This window comes from Apteryx mantelli, chromosome 7 (genome assembly GCF_036417845.1).
Source record: "Apteryx mantelli isolate bAptMan1 chromosome 7, bAptMan1.hap1, whole genome shotgun sequence".
Lineage (NCBI taxonomy): Eukaryota > Metazoa > Chordata > Aves > Apterygiformes > Apterygidae > Apteryx > Apteryx mantelli.
Genome location: NC_089984.1, coordinates 31,108,621 through 31,126,504, shown reverse-complemented (window position 1 = coordinate 31,126,504; position 17,884 = coordinate 31,108,621). Strand labels below are relative to the sequence as shown.

Sequence of the window (17,884 nt, the reverse complement as noted above, 5' to 3'; positions counted from 1 at the left end):
AAGGTTTTACCTCCTTTTAATTACAACATTTTAACTCTTTTCTTGTAAAGTATTGCTTAGAAATACAAGTGAAAAGTTATCTTCTGGAACTGTGAAGTCTAGAAATTTACCACAGAAAAGCTTTGATTTTACAGCATAAATCTGTGTCCCGAGGACCATTACCTACAAGATACAGTAAGAATAAATTCCAGTGTAAACAGTCTTGCCAAGTTATGACTGTAGCATTAAAAAGCTAGAATAACTTTCCTAAGAACCCTGTTTTCTGAATCGTGGTTATGACTAAACATTTCTCAAGACAAGACCCGGTTCCTTAAACTCTTCCTTAATCAAGAAGCTGCATACAGATCTAAAATGCTGTTCAAACAGGATAAGAAAAAAAATAAAGAAACAGTCTTGTCTAATTCATTACCAAGCTAGATGGATTGAAAAACCATTCTGCACTAGCATGGGGATTCACCATTGCTTTTGCACTAGAGTAAAACTGTGTTGACATAGGTACAACTTAAGTTCTAGAGTAACGGTTTCCCTGAAATAATGAAACAGACTGTGTATAGTTGCCCTCCACTCTTATTTTGCCAGCTCATTTTGAATTACTGCATTAATGCAACTTAAGAAAAATTCTTTATAAAAATATAAAGTAAATCAACAGTACATAAGTATACTTTAAAATTAAAGTCTCTTTATTTTGCCGTTTCCTCGAGTTCCACATACTACGACTTTCTGAATTGACAATCAGGTACCACTTTAAGGTACAGGTCACTTATTTCTCTGCAGTAAGAAAGGTTTAGTAATTTTTAGATGCTAATCAATAAGTTGATTTGGCTATTATAGTATAATACTTTTTTTTCCCTTGTTCCCTTCTCTATTGAAAATCAGTGAAATTAAAAGTCTTACCATTGAAGATTATAGGATAGCATACTTCAGGTGGCCAGACCCTTCCTAATGCCAGATTTTGGGTGGGACTAGATTCAAGCATGAATTATTACAACTTCTTTTTCTAGGCTTCAACTAATTAAACTGAACAGAAAACAGCTCAAAAATGTAAAAATGGATACCTAAGACAAATAAGATTGGATCTTTCTGTTAACTTCCAAATCACCATTCATGCTTATTTGTTTCCCATTAACCTCTCTATATAAATACATGTAACGCTGCAGAATATTACAAACCAGTTGTAATCCAGAAAAGTAAAAAAGTCAAGAAAAGTAAATGTATAATCCATGGCTTTAATACTGCAGCTGGCTTTTACGTATGTTAAGAATTGCTTTAAGAAACAGCGTGCTCTCCTAAAACCAAATTGGACAGTAGGTTCATTAAACATACAAGGAATCTTCCATTCCTGGTTATTTATTGTGAATTTTTTTGCTCTATGTAAATTTTCTGCTGCATGTACTTTAGCTGCTTTGTATGTATGAATGTAGGGCACACTCAACAGAAAATCAGAAATGTCAAAAGAAAATTAACACTTACGGCAAAGCCCTAAATTTTTGTTCTAGTATGAATACCATTGCAGAGCATCTGAAGTAGCCTATTAGTTTTTATCAGAAATTACTTAGCTATTTTTATGGCTTGCCATTAAACTAATACTTCAAACATTTTCTGCAAGCACTACATCTTCTTTCTTTTTAAAAAGATTCCTTCCCATTTCTGAGTGGAAAAAAATATTTTTCCCCACTACATATCTGACAGTTTAAAATTTCTTTAAAGCATTCCAAACTGTGACCATGTTATATAGCCATTAAAAACTGAAGTGCATTAGAGGGAGTTAAAATATGTATTTTATATGGGTTTTGAATCAAATTATAATCTTACACGCTCTTTAGATGCTCTGTGCTATTAATTCAGTCTGCTTTGTTATCTAACTCCAAATTTCATGGCTTTTCTACCACTAGAAACTGAACTGGAACAATCCAGACAGTACTGGAAGAAAAGATAGTATAAGCCTTGTATTTGAGTAATTTGGCAGATACTGTAAAGCAAGACAATAGGCACAAGAGGTGAGACAATATCACACAAATGCATTTTCACTTCAGAAATCCAGTGTACAGTTCCAATTTAATTAGAGGTTATTGGGGAAGCACAAAAAAGCAAAGACCAAAAAATAGACTCAAAAATGACATTTTCAGCTCTCAAACCAGAAGTTTTAGTTACATGTTGCCTCTTTTACATAGAAACACAACTGTCATTAGAGGATAGCAATGTTTATAAACTCCTGAGTTTCTCAAAACATGGGTCACAGTTGAACATGGGCCTTTTTGACATATGTAAGGCCCAGTCACAACTGCATTCAATACAGGTAGTAATCAGGATCAGTTAATAAGCAATTCAAAAGATTAGCTATAAGACAAAAGAGCCAAACAAATTTCATATTTATAGCATGCATGCATTTCAGGTGTATGTTAGATACCTATATAGCATACATGATGTTACACGCAGATTTGGGAATCATTAAGCCATATACAATATTTTTATAATTTACACTCAGGGGGTACCACTCTGCAAATTTAATACTAATGTTGATGGCAAAAGTATTTCTACTTCAGCCTCTGAAAAAATTAATAGATACAGTGGTAAGACAACCTGAAACCCATTTATATTAAGTATTATTCACACTAAACACCCATATGGACATTCATGCAATAAATCAGTTTTTTATATTTATTCTAGTTCCTTGAGGTTATTCTAAAAACCTGAACTACTGTCACAGAACATGAAACACTTCATTCTGGAGACTTCAGAGGCTTTGAGAAAGCATTTAAATAATTTGATGACTTCAACTGTTTAGAAATTTTTGCATTTCTACTCATCTCTCTTTCAGGAACTCCACACACTTAACTGAACATAGTACTTCTCACAATTTTGGAAGGTTGTGGGGGGACAGCCCCCATAAGGGCTTGAAAGAGGTTCCTTCTTCCAATCATTTTCACTGCATACTGGGGAAAAGTTTCCTTTCAGTTCACACACAACAACAGAAATGAATAAAACTGCAGGAGGCATCCTATTGAGAAAGAACCATCTTTCAAGTCTCAGAAGTATTCTCATTTTCTAAGGTTTGTCCCTAAACAAAGAGAATCATGGCAATTTTTCACCACTTTTAAATTCAAAACAGACATTCATAAATACTATTTCCAGGATGCATTTCAAGTAATTTAAATTTGTTTTTTTTTGCTTCCTCCACCCTCCCCTTGCCAAAATTCCCAAGCTAGGGATTGTGGCATTCAAAAACACAAACTCCCCAAATTATTTCTTCAATACTGTTTATGGGGTCAGTCAAAACTAGAATTAAGGTCACCACCAAAAGAAACTTGTGAGCTGCTGCTCTGCAACAATAGAATTTATTGCTGCTTGGAGGACTGTATCACTGTAAGACTATTTCCCTGCCAAAGATTCAGCTCAAAAGATTCAACCGATTTATCTACAACACTAAAAAAAACCCTGTACCACAACAACTTTTCAGGTCCAATATCAGAATTAGTTAATTAAACAGACTGAGGCAGATTTAGCCCTGAAGAATTATTTTACCAAGTTACAGCAGCATAGAGAAAAAGTTTCATTCTACGATCTATTGGACAACATTAAGCATTAATATTTAGCCTACCCCAAAATCTAATGAAAATCGAATTCCTTTTTTATAAAAAAAAACTCTAAAAAAGTTTTATAAATATAGTAAACAAACAAACAAAAAAATCAAATAATGATTTTCTATTTAGTTAACTAGTTTTAAACAGTTTATATAACTGTGCTCACACCTTGGAAAAGACGACCGCCTTCCTAAGGAGCGATCGTGAACATTCTATATTTATCCTCCGCAAACTTGTCCGTCTGTTGCATTCAGAATTAAAACTGCAGACAATACATTACTCATAAGCTAAGTAATGTGATGATGATCTTAAGCCAAGTGACTTAAGGATGTCCAAGAAGTGAGGCACTAAATAACATGCGCTTTCCTTTTTGCTTCTTTAGAGTATTTCCTTGCTACAGGCAAAATGAAAAGGAGATATTACCTTCTGCAAGTATCCATTTAAAACAAGAAAACTCTCTCAGCTTAACAATCTACAGATAATTTTATTGCTCTACCCATTTCCTTGGAAAACTTACTCAGAGAGGCAAAAGGTGTAAAGAGCTCAGTAAAGCTTTCCTCTCACCCCTTTTCCCACAGTTTAATAGGTGTTACTGCTTTTTCCTTATCTGGTATCTGCCATGCTAAAACTGCAATAGTGTGAAAGTAAAGATAACACTATAGAGCAGCAGGTAAAATGAAGAAAATGTTGACTTGGAGCAACTCACCAAGCTGATCAGCATGACTGAAATCCTTTATCTTCTGCAGATAGGCATGCACCTTTTTCTCATATAGACCATACCCAGCAGCCTTAAAACACTTGTCTTATGGAAATGACTACTCTTAACAAACTTTACTTAAGTAAAGTTCTATTTTACCTAGTCTAAATATTTAAAATTCAGCACTAACATCTTATACATTACTCTCAAGAGGGTAAATCAACTCTCTCCTCTCCTCTATCTACTAATGCCTCTATGGCTAAACAAAGCAATGTGGCATTTAAATGAACATCATTAATTCAGATCTCTTGAGGATAACTGAACCATTTTACTGCTCCAGTTTAATCAGAGGTCAGCTGATATAGTAAGTTATGAATGATAATAGATTAGAACAAAATATTTTAAATATATCAAACACCTTTAATCAAGATTGCCAGAAGTTCAGCACCAATTCATTCTTATGCTTTAAAATTCAATTTAGAACATTTTCATCTGCTTATTCTTTACAGGCCTAGAGTTATGGCAGAGTTGCTTATAAAGCTTCAGGTTCAATTCAACACATTATTTGACTGGAAACCAATCAGTATGAAACATGGAAGCATACAGGATTTCAGCGGAACTCAAGCAATATCCTTCTACAGGGAACTGCATCTTTTATATGGGAACGTCTGCGAGTTCCAACAGCATTAACAACTTCTAAAAATTTAGTTCCTAGTGGAGTTACCGAAACAAGGTAAGTCAAAAGATAAAGAGCAGATGAAAAACAGTTCATCAGTGCCTCAGCCTGGATATTAAGTAATAAGTCAAAAATCATGCAAGCATAAATTACAGATATAAAAGATATTCATCCTAGCAAGCAGCATGATACATTAGAATCATAAAGATAACTTGAAGCTATAATATCTGACTATAGGAATGATTTAGATCAATAAGCCTGTAAGACCACAGAAACTAGGAATTATAAACTCTCCTTGCTCTGCCCTGATTTTGTTTCAGGTCAGACTAATTAGATTAAAGTATTTCTTTAATATTAGAAAATAAGTGATGAGGTAGTGGTAGGCAAAAATTACTTCCAAGCTGCCACCCGTTATCTGGTCACTTTCGTTGTAATAGAAGCTAGGGCAGCTCTATGGTCAGCAGATATAAATAAAGGAATGAAAATCTAGACACTGGTCCAGTCTTACTAAATCACCATTTAAAATTTGTATTTGTTTCTCTATGTTGTAGAAGACATTAAGGCAAAAACAAGCTCTTATGGAGGTCATACAGTAACATTACAGGTAAGATTGTTTTAAATACAGAAACAAAAGCTTAACTTAAATGAAGCTAAAATACTAGTTTATTTCACTTGTAGAAACATTATTATCAAAAGTCATCTTTCATTAGCCAGAGCTGAATCTATAGTGGCCACTTTTGCAGATATTAGTATATGGGATTACTTGATGTAGTTGTAATTTTCAGAAGACAATGCATTTGGTAGTGCTATTCACCATGACTTTATTGCTACCAGCTTCACAGCATTTCTTCTCTGAACCTAAAGATGAAGTAGGATAGGCTTTTACCAAGCACTAGTTAATTGTTGAGAGTTGGAAAACTTGTCTTGTTAGCTTCAAACAGAATACAAATATTTGATTTTCCAAATTCCTATGAGAAAATTGCATATACAATGCTTCCAACATCTTAGATTTAGAGTATTAGAAAGGGTGCTAGAAAAGGGCAGGATATTCCAATTCAAATCAAGAAGCACAAATGTACTTGAAAAACAAATACAAGTACAAAGGATTCTCTGATAATCACTTGTCAAATGCTCTGAAAATATGTATGTTCACAATATATATTCTGTCTACACACACACACTATATATATACATACACTGTACCTTACATAGTATACTGTCATATATATTCTACTACTATGGAATCTGTTTCTGCATAAACACTTATATTAGTACATGAGCAACAGATGGTACCTATAATTATCATAATTATGCCTAGAAGACCGTGAATTTCTTGGAGGGGTATTCTCTAGTGAAGGGCTCAAAGATGACACCAACTAGACACCAGAAAAATCTGTCTTTTTGCAACATAAGTGTTACAGTGTTCTTACTTCCAAAAAGCTGGCAAATTATATTGAAATGAAGTCCAGCCACTTTAATTCATTTAGAATGTTAACGTAGGAGGATATCTGCAATTTAATTAGTTATGTGCATCTGTATGATAGAAAATCCTTAACCAGGAGCTTTAGCAAGAAAGAGCCACAGAAAACATAAGGTGTTTTAAAGGTCTGTTTTCGTGACATCTGAATATCAGCTTTTGTCAGTTTAGAAAGCAGCTGAAAGTTCATGAAAGTCTTCACATGGTTACTTTAAATGGCTACATTTTAATGGTTACTTATAAAGATTGCTTTAAGTTAAATCAGTATTATGTGCACTGAACTGACAGTTGATACAATAATGTAATATAATAACACAATAAAAGTAACATAACATAATAATGTAACTCATTTCTACATCAAACTATTTTAATTGACTTTAAAACTCTGAGCCTAAGATTTCTCAGTGAACTGTAACTGGATCAAATCAAAAGTAGTTTTTAATCACATTTTTAAAGAAGTAGTTTGAGAGCTATCTAACCATCAAATTTCAAAGTAGAAAACCCCCTCCAAAGTTAATATTATGCTTCTTCAGAGGCTGGCAGAACCCTGGTGCTCCATTCAGAAACTCTAAATAATCCATGAAAAGCAATTAGAAAAGACTGGAAAAAAGTCTGTCATCAGCAACCTCGAAATTCTCTTTACAAGGGCCATTACCTGATACTGAAGAACTGCAAGAGTCTACAAACCAAAAAAAGGATGAAAAAACACACTATTATTCATCAGCCAAGAGCAAAAAGAACAAAACAGGCTCAAAAGCAGCCTCCTTGAAGTGGCTGAAAAAGGACTAGAACGAAGAGTCCTATACAACCTAAATCTTTGCAATCAGCAGTCTTCAGTTAAAAAGCCCCTCCAATCATGACAGAGAGACTTGCAACAGTGACTCAAATGATTATAAATTTTAACTGAGAATTTCTAAACATTACTTAGAAGTTAGTGAATCCAAATGTATGAATTTTCAGAGCTAAGAAAACTTTACAAAACTAGAACAAAACAGTTTTGAGAAAATAAGCTCTTCTAGCAAGTTGACTAAATAAATCATTATGGAAAAAATAAACAAGACACTTGTTACTGGGGAAGAGGGGGAAATGAATCAAGCTTTCAATACCCTAAAGACTTCTCCTGCATATAATATTAATATCATTAGACACAGCATTTTTAATGTAAATAATTTAATCAGTTGGGTTTTATATGTCAGGTACATTTAAGAGTTGCCTTTGGGTTTTTATTTAAATATGTGATATTTTGCCAGCAGGAAATGAGTTAGCTAAATAAAATACTTTTCTAGGGGAAACCATAGCAAGTAACCAACATAACCTATATTTTATTAAAAATCCAAAGTATACAAGATCTTATTTTTCAGGCAATTCCCTTTTATCATATACCTGTCAAAATACTGAGAAAAAGGATACTCACACACTGACACCTAGGATCTTAATTACAAAGATGTTCTTACCTATGCAAATCCAATTTAGAGAGGAAAAACAAAGAACATAACACATCTCTTTGGATCTACCAACAGACTGGTTTCTACTAATTTTTCACTTCAGGACTAAAAAAAAAAGAAAAAGAAAAACAGTCTATCAAGTACCTTTTTGTCCTTTTGAAGGAAGGAAAGAGATGGTACCAGGCTGAAATCTTTTCTGAGATCCAGGATCCACTTAATGTTTGTTTGCCTCTTAGCTACAGGAGGGTGCTGTGACCAAGAAATTTCTCTAACGCCATCCCTAACTGAATGGCAGCTAAAAATGCTCTAATCACTTTTTGGTAGGATTTATACCTGCTTAACTTTTACAGGAATTTAAAATGTAGTTGCTTAAACTCCTGAAGCATGCTCATGAAGCATGCTTTAATGAGCAACATAATCCAAAATAAAGCAAACAAAGGGATCTTGTTTTGTCAAATGTAATTGACATGAATCCTTTCTTTGTAAAAAAAAAAATAAATAAATAAATAAATTTTACATTAAATGCAAATCTTTAAAAGTTGATAGTTCTGTTCTAGTTGGATTCTAAAATTTGAGTATTAAATATGTTACTCTTGCAGTTTCTAAATTAAGGTGTATATCCAAGAAAGAACAACATAACATACCCTTGCTTTTGAAACAGTTCCTTGCCAAGCATGCTCAGATGCAGGAACACAAGCACAGTTAGTATCTGTGTGTAATCCTTCTCAAACTATATGGAAACAAAATGACTGCTGCTGAATACCAGCAGTAGTGCTCTCCTCACTTTTTTTTTTTTTACAGGACTTTTTTTCAGGAGTACTAGAACCTGCTGGTTTTCATATGTGCTATGTTCACTGAATTTATCCAAGTTATCCGAGTAATTACATGTGTCATTCTGATTAGCAAAATTTAAAAAGTAGAATTTAAGTTTGAAAAATTCAAGTTGGACAGTTTATACTTTGTCATTTCACTTGCAGAAATAAATCGCAAACTGAAAATCACATCCAACTGGAAAACTCTCTTGTTGTAGGCAAAGTACCCTGAAATGCAAAATTTACCAGTTCTCTTGCTCTGGGACCTTCCTCTACAGAGAGCTTCTAAGACAAACATGCCTACAGATAAATATGAAGAGAGAAGAGGTCTGGGGGGTGGGAGGGGAAATGTATGTGGGAGGTGGGGAAACACGATTAATATTGTTTCTTCGAGGGTCCCCCAGTCATCTCTACCAGACAGAGCATTATAGTCATGAAAACAGGGTCAAAACTCCACTACGAAGTTTAAAGAAAAACTTTAATACTCTGCAAAGGCTATTACAGAGAACACTCTGTTTTTAAAGTCATCAAGCTTTATGGTACAGCAACTTCAGACATATTTCCTGGTCATTTTAATCAAAAATTCTCTAATATTTCACACCAATCTGAGAACCACCATCAAGACTGTATTATACCAACATCAAAATAAGCTTGATGCTCTTAAAATAGAACATTTACATAAATTACTAAAAAAAAAGAATCTGAACTGTGACAATAGTTTTGCTCAAATTTTGCAAACAGACAACACCATGCTACACTAATAAAATCTAAAATCATTTCTACCAGAAATAGCATGGGTTTCGCAAGTGCAAGCTCCTTATACAGATTTCATAAACTCTTGAATAGAGCACTATAAATACGAATGTTCTTGGCTGAAAATAACTACCTTTCAGAAACACTGCAAACGCTATTCTTTCTCCTACTGTGTTTTTCTGGTCTCAAGAACCTACTCCAGAGTCTCAACTCATGTCAGTCCCCGATTCTCTGATGCTTTTCCTCCATGACGCTTGCTCCACACTATCCCTTTAACAAACGCGGAGCATTAATACCATTTCAGAAAGAAAAAGTAGCTGAGAATTTGCCTGAAAGCTACGGTCTTTGCAAACACTAGCGGTATTACAGCTAGTCCATTACGCTCTGTTTTGCTCGAGGAATCCCCGATAAGCATCCTTAAAAACGCTGCTTGCACTGGCGTACTCCAAGATTTAAAGATGAAGCAACTGGGAAAAGTTAGGAGACCCAACACACAAATTTTGCCGCACGCAGAAGAAAGTCTGGGCAACGCAGTGCTGTTTGATCCAGCTCCGTAAGGGACAAGGTAGGGGAATGCCCACTGAGTGGGGCACGGGCTCGGCCCCACAAACTACGTAGGGGACAAACAAGGCAGTTTTACTAAAACAACAACAAAGAGTACAGACGTCAAAAACGGAGGAAACGCAGCCTTTGAAAGATCAGAAGGCGCGCTGAAGTCTGGAAAAAAAAATAAAAATAAACAGGAGAGCCCGGAGGAGCAGCGGGGGACTCAGCAGCGGGCAGGGCGGCGCGGAAGGCGGGACAATGACCTAATGGGCCTTTTTCTATCTTTAGCTTCCCGAGGCGCCGCCAGCAACAGGCGCCGGGGCCGCGCGGGGCGGCAGGTGGGCGCCGCCCCACGGCGCCCCGCGGCCAGGTGCCTCCCAACCGGCGGCCCAACGGCCAGGGGCCTCCCAACCGCCGGCCCAACGGCCGCCCCTTACCTTGAACACTTTGCCGAAGGCGCCGTCGCCCAGCTCCCCGATGATCTCCCAGAGCTCCTCCGGGTTCAGGTCTCTCTTGACGTGCTCGTACTGCTTCTTCTTCTTCTCGCCGCCCAGCTTAAAGATCTTCCGAAAGTTGAAGAAAGACATTTTTTCCCTTTCCCTCCTGCCGGGCGCGGGCGGTTAGTTGCCGGCCGGGTGGGTCGGGGGGGGGGGGTGGCGGCAGGCGCCGCGGGGCGCTCACGGCCGTACCGCGGGCACCCTCCGGGCCGCTAAGGGGAGGCAAAACCGAGAAGAAAAAAATAATAAAAGCAAAATGAAATAAAAATGTGGCTCAGCCCCCCCGCGCGGCGGCTCGCTAGGCGGTCGGGCCGGCCACCATCGCGTCAGCAACAAGTGCCGGGCTGGCGCGGCGCGGCCGCGGCGGGGGACGCGGCCCGGGGAGGCGGGGCCGGCGGCGGCGCTGCCCGCCCTCACACCCCGCCGGGGACCGGAGGCACGAGGCGGGCTGCGCGGCAGAGGCGACGCTGCCCTGGCTGCCGCGGGCCCCTCCGCCCTCTCACGGGAGCGGCGCCCGGGCGGCACCGTTTCCTGCGGGGCGGGGCGGGAATGGGACGGGGCGGGCGGGCGCCTCCTCCGCGGCCGCCGCCGCCAGCGCGTGCGCGCGCCCCCGCCCCCTCCCCGCGCTCCCGGAACCGCCTCGCGCCCCGGCCGCCGCCGCACCAGCGCACGCGCGTCGCCGCCTCGCCCCCCTCGTGCACATGCGCGCGCAGTACTGACCACCCCCCCCCCTCCCCAACCAACGGTTCTTTACTGTATGGGGAGGGAGGAAGGAAGGAAGGAGGCGGGGCGTTTCCCTGCCCCACGTGACGTAGCGGCGGCGGAGCGAGCCAATAGGAGCGCGGCAAGGCCTCGGGCGGGTAAGTTGGTGTCTGGCCCCAAGATGGAGGAGGGCGGGCGGCTCCTTCTGCTTCCTCGGGGCCTGGGGCAGCGCTGGGGGGGCGCCACCCCCTCCCCTCCCCTCCCTTGGCGGTCTGCCCCGCTCCGCACTCGCAGTGGGGCCTCCATAAGGGGCAGCTCCCCCCATCCCTGCCGCTCCCAGCTCTGGGTGCGGGGGGCGATGGGACGCGGGGCCCTCTGCGTCCGTTGCCGCGTCGGTCGGGAGCGCTGTGGTGGCGGGTGGCGCATGCTGGGGGGGGAGGGGGTTTGAACTGGGAGAAGCTCCTTGGGGCTGGTGGTGGGGCAGAGCTCTGCTGGGAGCTGGGGGCCTGGCTCTTGTTTGTGGGCCAGCGCTGTTTCTGGACCTGCCGCCGGTCTGCCCCAGCCTTCAGTCACGGCAGGACTCGATGTTACTGCGCTGCTGTTGGTATCCCGTGAGGTTTAATCAGTGGGGCAGGCTTGACTTTCCTTATCTCGCCACCTTCTCTTCCCATAAGCGATTCCTTCATCAGCCTGAAATATGATTGTATTTTAATGGTCGTGTTGTTTGTAGGCCACAGAATATGTGGTATTTCTATACATGAAAGTGAGAGACGTTCCCATCTCCTGGATAAGGGGCAATTAGCAGACATCTTGGTGGCCAATTAGGCTATGATGGGAGGCAGGAAGTTGATCTTGCAGTTAAGGCAATGATTTGAGACTTAGGAGATCCGACTGTGAGACAAACACCCTGTGAGAATCATGTAACACTTAAGCCTCATATGAACTCAGGGCATTAAAAGCTTCTAAAGATCAGGCCTTTTATGTGTTTCATTCCTCAGACCATTTTATTAGCATGAGAGTATTTTACAATCTAAGGAGGGTAGTTTATGTGTAAACTCAGTAAAAATAATGAGGCATTGAGATTCACCAGTTATGGGGATCAAATGACAGCCTAGGTAGTCCTCTTGAAAGAAGCATGACTTTAAAAGAAAGTGCTGGGCTGAGTCAAGAAGGGGGTTTCAGCAAAACAGTTGTCTAACAGCACAGATGTGTGTGGTGGAGGTTAGAAAAGTGGTTTGGAAGGAAATAAGGGCAGAGAAGTAATCTAGAATTGAATTTTGCATCATGTGTTAACACTTTTTGCCTGCTGCAGCATGCTGGGATAGAAGCCTCTTAAGAATCTGTTGGCATTGTATACGGAGTAATTAGTAGTGCTAATAGTATTTATAGTGTACAGGAACACACTGTGCTAGGTGCTGTCCCGCCACAGAACAAGAAGATGGCTCCTGCCATAAAGAGCTTATGCATGAAGTAACAATGTTGTGTCATGAGTTAGTCTCTTTAGTCTGTACAAAATCAGTTTTGAGGGTAATAGTATTCCATGAATTGAGGGCCTCTCAAATACTCCTGTTGTAGAGGAGTTGGTAAACAATCCTGATTTGTTGTGGCAGTCGGTGTTTGTTGTTCAGAGGTGATCTTGGGCTGCTTTTGTTCCTCTGTATTGACAGCTCAGACTTAAGATGCAAAACTTCTGAGGAGGATATTAAAGCTGTGACTGTACATGTGTGTAAGGGTAATGCCAAGATACAACTGCGGTCCAGATTTCCTTTCACCTCTCTGATCTGGCTGGGCCTATTATCTTCATTTGGAGGTTTCATGCAGACAGTTTAGAATTAAATACAGTAACAGAGAAACTGGTTCATAAGGTTTTTCCATGTTACCAGCACCAGTTTAGCTTGCAGAATCTCAATTTTCAAAGTGCATTTTGTTTTCCTTTCTATGATACTTATTTTTTGATACCCCTTCAGGTGGGACTATATCTTTGGTTTGGATGTTAAAGCACAATGATGGCAATAATAATAATTTATTTTTATGTTGACTATTTTGATTTTTAACTTGCTTTTGGATAAAAAGTGGTTTGTGGCTAATTTAGTCAGTTCAAACTATCAGGCAATTAACAGAGGATGGGAAAAAGTAATCTAAAAGCCATCACATGAAATCCTAGTACCTAGGCAGGATTAATTTTTTTTCAGCCTCAGTGTTTATGTCACAGGGTGGCAAAAGGGAGGGAGAGGTTTGAGAGTTTTTAATAATAACTGGAAATAAACCCAAAACTAAGCAAATTTCTTGAGCTATCTGGGGACAGAAGTAGTTAAGCTTGCTCTATTAAGAAGGCTGGCAGTTAGGGGATTGGGATATTGGGGACCTGTTCTTTCTCAACTCTGTTGCTTAATGAACTGTTGACTGTAAGCAGTTCACGTACAGCATCAATGTAATATATCAGTTTGCTTTTAACATGGGTGTGATAGAACAGGTTCGTTCAGAGCAGAACCAGGACAGTACAGTGTCATCCTAACAATGACTAAATATTATTAGGTGCTACAGCTTTGTGTTGCTTTAGACTTTCATACAGATAGTCTCCCTGTTCCAGAGAGGTTTTTAATTCATGTAAGGTATGAAAATAGCAGATGAAAGGCTGCCACAGGAAATTCACAATTAAGCCAATGATGTGTTGGGGGATTTTTTACTTCCATTTTTTTTTTTTTGCTTGCTCTTGAAAAAGTAATTCAAGGTTTACATTTTATATCTGAAAATGAGACTGAGCCATGGTTTTCTATTTTTCCCTTATTCTTCTACTCTGGAGTTACAGCTTGCCACTCAATCCTAAAAATAAACTGGAAGGTGAAGGTTAAGTGCCAGTAGCAAATCCTTCCCAATTTGCATTGACTTCCTGGTATGGAGGAGGCTGTACGAAGCCTGCTTTTTTTCTGGTAGCAGGAGTTTTTAGCAACTGTAAATGTTTCCAGATGGTAGGAATAAAAAGGTAAAAGTGATTTATAAGTGTATTAAAATTTCTCCTTCAGGAGTTTAATGCAATGCATTTTGAAAATTTGGTGCTTCCTTAGAATGTCAGAGCAGGCTGATGTTAAAGAACCATCTTAGCTGTGCATCAAATAAACTGACTTAAAAATAGCTGTAACTCTTTACTGTAATCCTTTTATTCTCTTTAAGATTTAGAAGTCTGCTTCATACTTTCTGCTGCTAAATATCACAATTGACTTCATCGCTTTAACTTCCTTCTGTTTCTAACTCCCCCCTTCCACTTCTACCTCTGTTTCATTTCAATTGCTTTGCTTCAGTTTCTCATTGGAAATATCTGCTTGCCTCAGAAATTCAATCTGAAATGTGTTCTTCACAGCATAAGTTACCCTTTAACTGCTATATTATATCTTGTCCTCAGTTCTTTCAAAATATTTAATGGTATATTTTTATACTGATTTGACTGTGACCACCCACACTTTCACTGATCTCCTCCAATCTTGTTTCTGACATTTGCAGTTCATTGAACTACGGTGAGGTCGCAGGTGATTTGCTTGTGGTTTAATCTGAGGCAGGCTTCTTGTTTCATCCTTCGTGATCTGCCTGCCACCTTTGCCACTCAACACTGTCTCCTGTGTTTTCTTTTCTTCATGTATGTGGTGTTTTCACTGATCCTCTACAGTTCTGTGGAGGTTTTTTTCCATAGACACTGTCTTTTCTACTCTTTCTTGTTCTTGGAGTTAATTTCATCTGCTCTATTGGACTCTTGCTTCAGCTATAGGCTCTACAGTGGTAACCTCTAGATCCATCTGTTTAACCCTCTGCCTTCTTTTTTAACAGTCTCTTTTTTGTATTCTTGGTTCTTGCCAAGATCTCCTGTGTCTAGCTTCTGTCTCTGAAGTTGGTTCCAAGTCTGTCTTCCTTTTCTCTGTATCTGACTCTTTTTCCTTGGAGTTCTGGATTTCTTGGGATGAAGTTCTGATAAGTTTCATTTTCCAACCATGGCTTTACTAACTTTCCTCAGTTTTTTACGCTTTGTGAGGGAGTTCTGGTGTCTGTTCCATATCTAACCTTTTTCTCCCTTTTTCCACTTCATCATCAGTCATTTTCCTTTCCTGTTGCAGTGAATGTATTGCCTTCTTATAGGAACACCTCAGTTCGCTGGATTTTAAATACCACAGTGTTTTTAGTGTCTTTCTATCTCATATGTAGGCCTTAAGAATATTCCTATTCCTCCATGATATTTCCTCCTTCTTTGTATTTGTGCCAAATTTTTAACTTTTTGCCCATTTTCTGGACCCTTTCGTGCTTCTTGCCATGCAGTGCCTGACCTCTGTGTTCTAGTGGTGCGATACCAGCTGCGCGCTAGGTACTTCTGCTGAGTCCTAAACAACGCTTCTGCGTTTGCCTTAGGTTCAGTCTCAGAACTGACACGCTAAATACAGTCTGGGAGGAACCTGTAGGATCACTGATTAATAACCCATGTTTATTCAAGGTGAAGAAGGAAATATAAAAATATTTTTTTAACTCTCTTTTATTTCTTTATGATGTATCGAGGTGGCCTAGAAGAGTGTATGTTTCCTCCAAGGAACACTGAGTCACACAACCCCTTTTCTTGTTGGAGGCCTTGAGAGGGGAGACTCTGTATTGTATATAAGGTTGTCTGTGCCTGTATATTAAATGTACAGTTGATATGTCTGTAACTTAGAGACATGTGTTTCCGGTCTGTGTTTGAAAATTAAAGCTGCCTTCATAAGGGAACAAAAAAGATAGAGTCTCAGTTTCATATTTGCTGTTTTATTAGACTTTTTGATATGAGTAACAGGAATAATTCAGTAATATGGTAATAACTTCCTATTTATATTACAGAGGTTAGACCGTGAAAGAGCAAGTTTTAAGAGCTTGCCCATATCTCATTAGCCTGAAACGATATTCAGGCCCCTATAAATAACCTTGAAACAATCTATTATGTGACTTCTTGCTTTTGATGGATTTCCATAGGACTAATTAATCTAGGAATTGCCTTACAAACTGTTGGTATTTGGAAACTTCAATATATATGAGTATTACTTGATGTCTGCAGTAAAAGGTTTTAAACTGTTAGGAATTGGATTGATCTAATCTAATTTTGGCTTTAGAAAAACCTGGGTCTTTAGACTAAACTGGCATAGCTTCTTCAGTAGTCAATGGGGAAAGTTATCTTGAAAGGGCGATTTACCCTTTCCAATTTTAGATACTTATCTTTTTCATGCAGTATTTAATTGCATGAGATTAATTGTCTCGGAGATGTGCGACAGGGGTGGTTCTTGCTACCCGTGGAGTTGCCGTTCCCAGCAGAACTCTCGGGGTCCGGTTCTTCCGATAGCTGAGAACACCTTTGGGGATGATGGCAAAGCAAATATAAAAGTTGCCAAATTGTCTGAATGTTTCCAAGTAGACTGATAATGTACTGAACGGGCGATATTTGAAATCAAATGTCAGAACCACCCCCTCTCCACTAATCTAAATATGGACATCTTGAATAAAAATCAAATATTTGAACAAATATTACAAGAAATAAAACCAGAACTGTATCACTGAAACATATTGGGTCAAATGCATTCAAGGTTCATTCAAGGTCATTAATTTCACTGACGTTGTTGCAAAAAATAAATGTATTTGTCCTCTTGCTTCCAGCTGATCTGTTATAAAACCACCTTCAGGACTGATACTTTGAAACACAGTCAAGCTTGCATATATAACTTGAGGGGTAAGTTGTACTTTTGTACTTACTTGAGTGACAAGCAAAGTTGTGCCTCAGATTTAATGGAAAGAGTCAACAACTTGACATTTCTATAGCTTTATTGATTTACTCTCTAATCTCTTTATTGATTGCCTAAATAGTGCAATATATAATAATGAAGTCTTTATTTAAAAACTTCAGGTCCCTTTTCATGATGAAAATTTTCCAGAAGGTGGCTGCACACATTTTGGTTTATATTAAATTTGAAAATTGCTGTAAAAGGAGTTTTGGGGTAGTATTAAAATATTGCACTGCATTGATGGTCTAAGAAATAAATGAGACAAGACTATAAAAATCTTCTTTTTTCTTTGAAGTACATAGTTATTCTAATAAATTTATTTCTCTCCTTGTCTTATCATCACTAAAACAATCTTTCATAGAATTATTAAAGGGAATCAGTATATCAGTGTATCTAGAGTATTGATTTCTTTTAATATAATAGATGATTAAAATACTCCTGTTAGCTCTAATGCTCCGTTTTCTCTAACCATTTTAATCAGTTGAGACTATATTTTATTTAAGCAAAATCTATTTGATCAAAACTATGCATTAACACAAGGCAAAGTATTTAAAACTTGCAGAGCACCGTCCATCTGATGGATATTAAAAGCTTTAGTTAAGTCACATGAAAGCATGTGTTACAAATGCTTCACCATGTTTGTCTTTCTGCCAGATGGTAATTAGAGCTTTTCCTCTTGCACAGGAGAGTCACGAGCTGATTTGCTCTTTTTGTTTGTGGCTTTCAAATTTGCATTAGTTCAAATAGCAGCTAGGATTAGAAATTTATTAAGGGATAAAGATAGCTTTGCATCTCAGTATTGCTTTCAGTCAATACAGGAAAAAATTGTCTGAACAAGAAAATACATGTATTACTGCTTTTCTTTCTCCAACTCCTGAATTTCTTCCTCCATTTCCCAGGAACCTTTTTTCCAAAATG

General features: G+C 38.8%; 2 protein-coding genes across 9 annotated transcripts in view; one reads left to right on the top strand and one right to left on the bottom strand.

The window, feature by feature from the left end:
- Positions 1-10,619, bottom strand: part of SLK (STE20 like kinase) — a 49,208-nt gene extending 38,589 nt beyond the window's left edge. For all 3 annotated transcript variants that reach the window (XM_067300209.1, XM_067300211.1, XM_067300210.1), the window contains exon 1: positions 10,425-10,619. In XM_067300209.1, the coding sequence (XP_067156310.1) occupies positions 10,425-10,574 (150 nt within the window). In that variant the 5' untranslated portion in view covers positions 10,575-10,619. The remainder of the gene's footprint in view (positions 1-10,424) is intronic.
- STN1 (STN1 subunit of CST complex) overlaps positions 10,426-17,884 on the top strand; it is a 44,239-nt gene continuing 36,780 nt past the window's right edge. For 2 of the 6 annotated variants that reach the window (XM_013959804.2, XM_013959803.2), the window contains exons 1-2: positions 15,106-15,823; positions 16,842-16,914. The gene's annotated coding sequence lies outside the window, so the exon portion shown is untranslated. Of the gene's footprint in view, positions 10,494-11,125; positions 11,345-15,105; positions 15,824-16,620; positions 16,915-17,884 lie in introns of those variants that run through there. The other 4 variants (XM_013959805.2, XM_013959806.2, XM_067300214.1 and 1 more) reach the window with 4 other exon arrangements.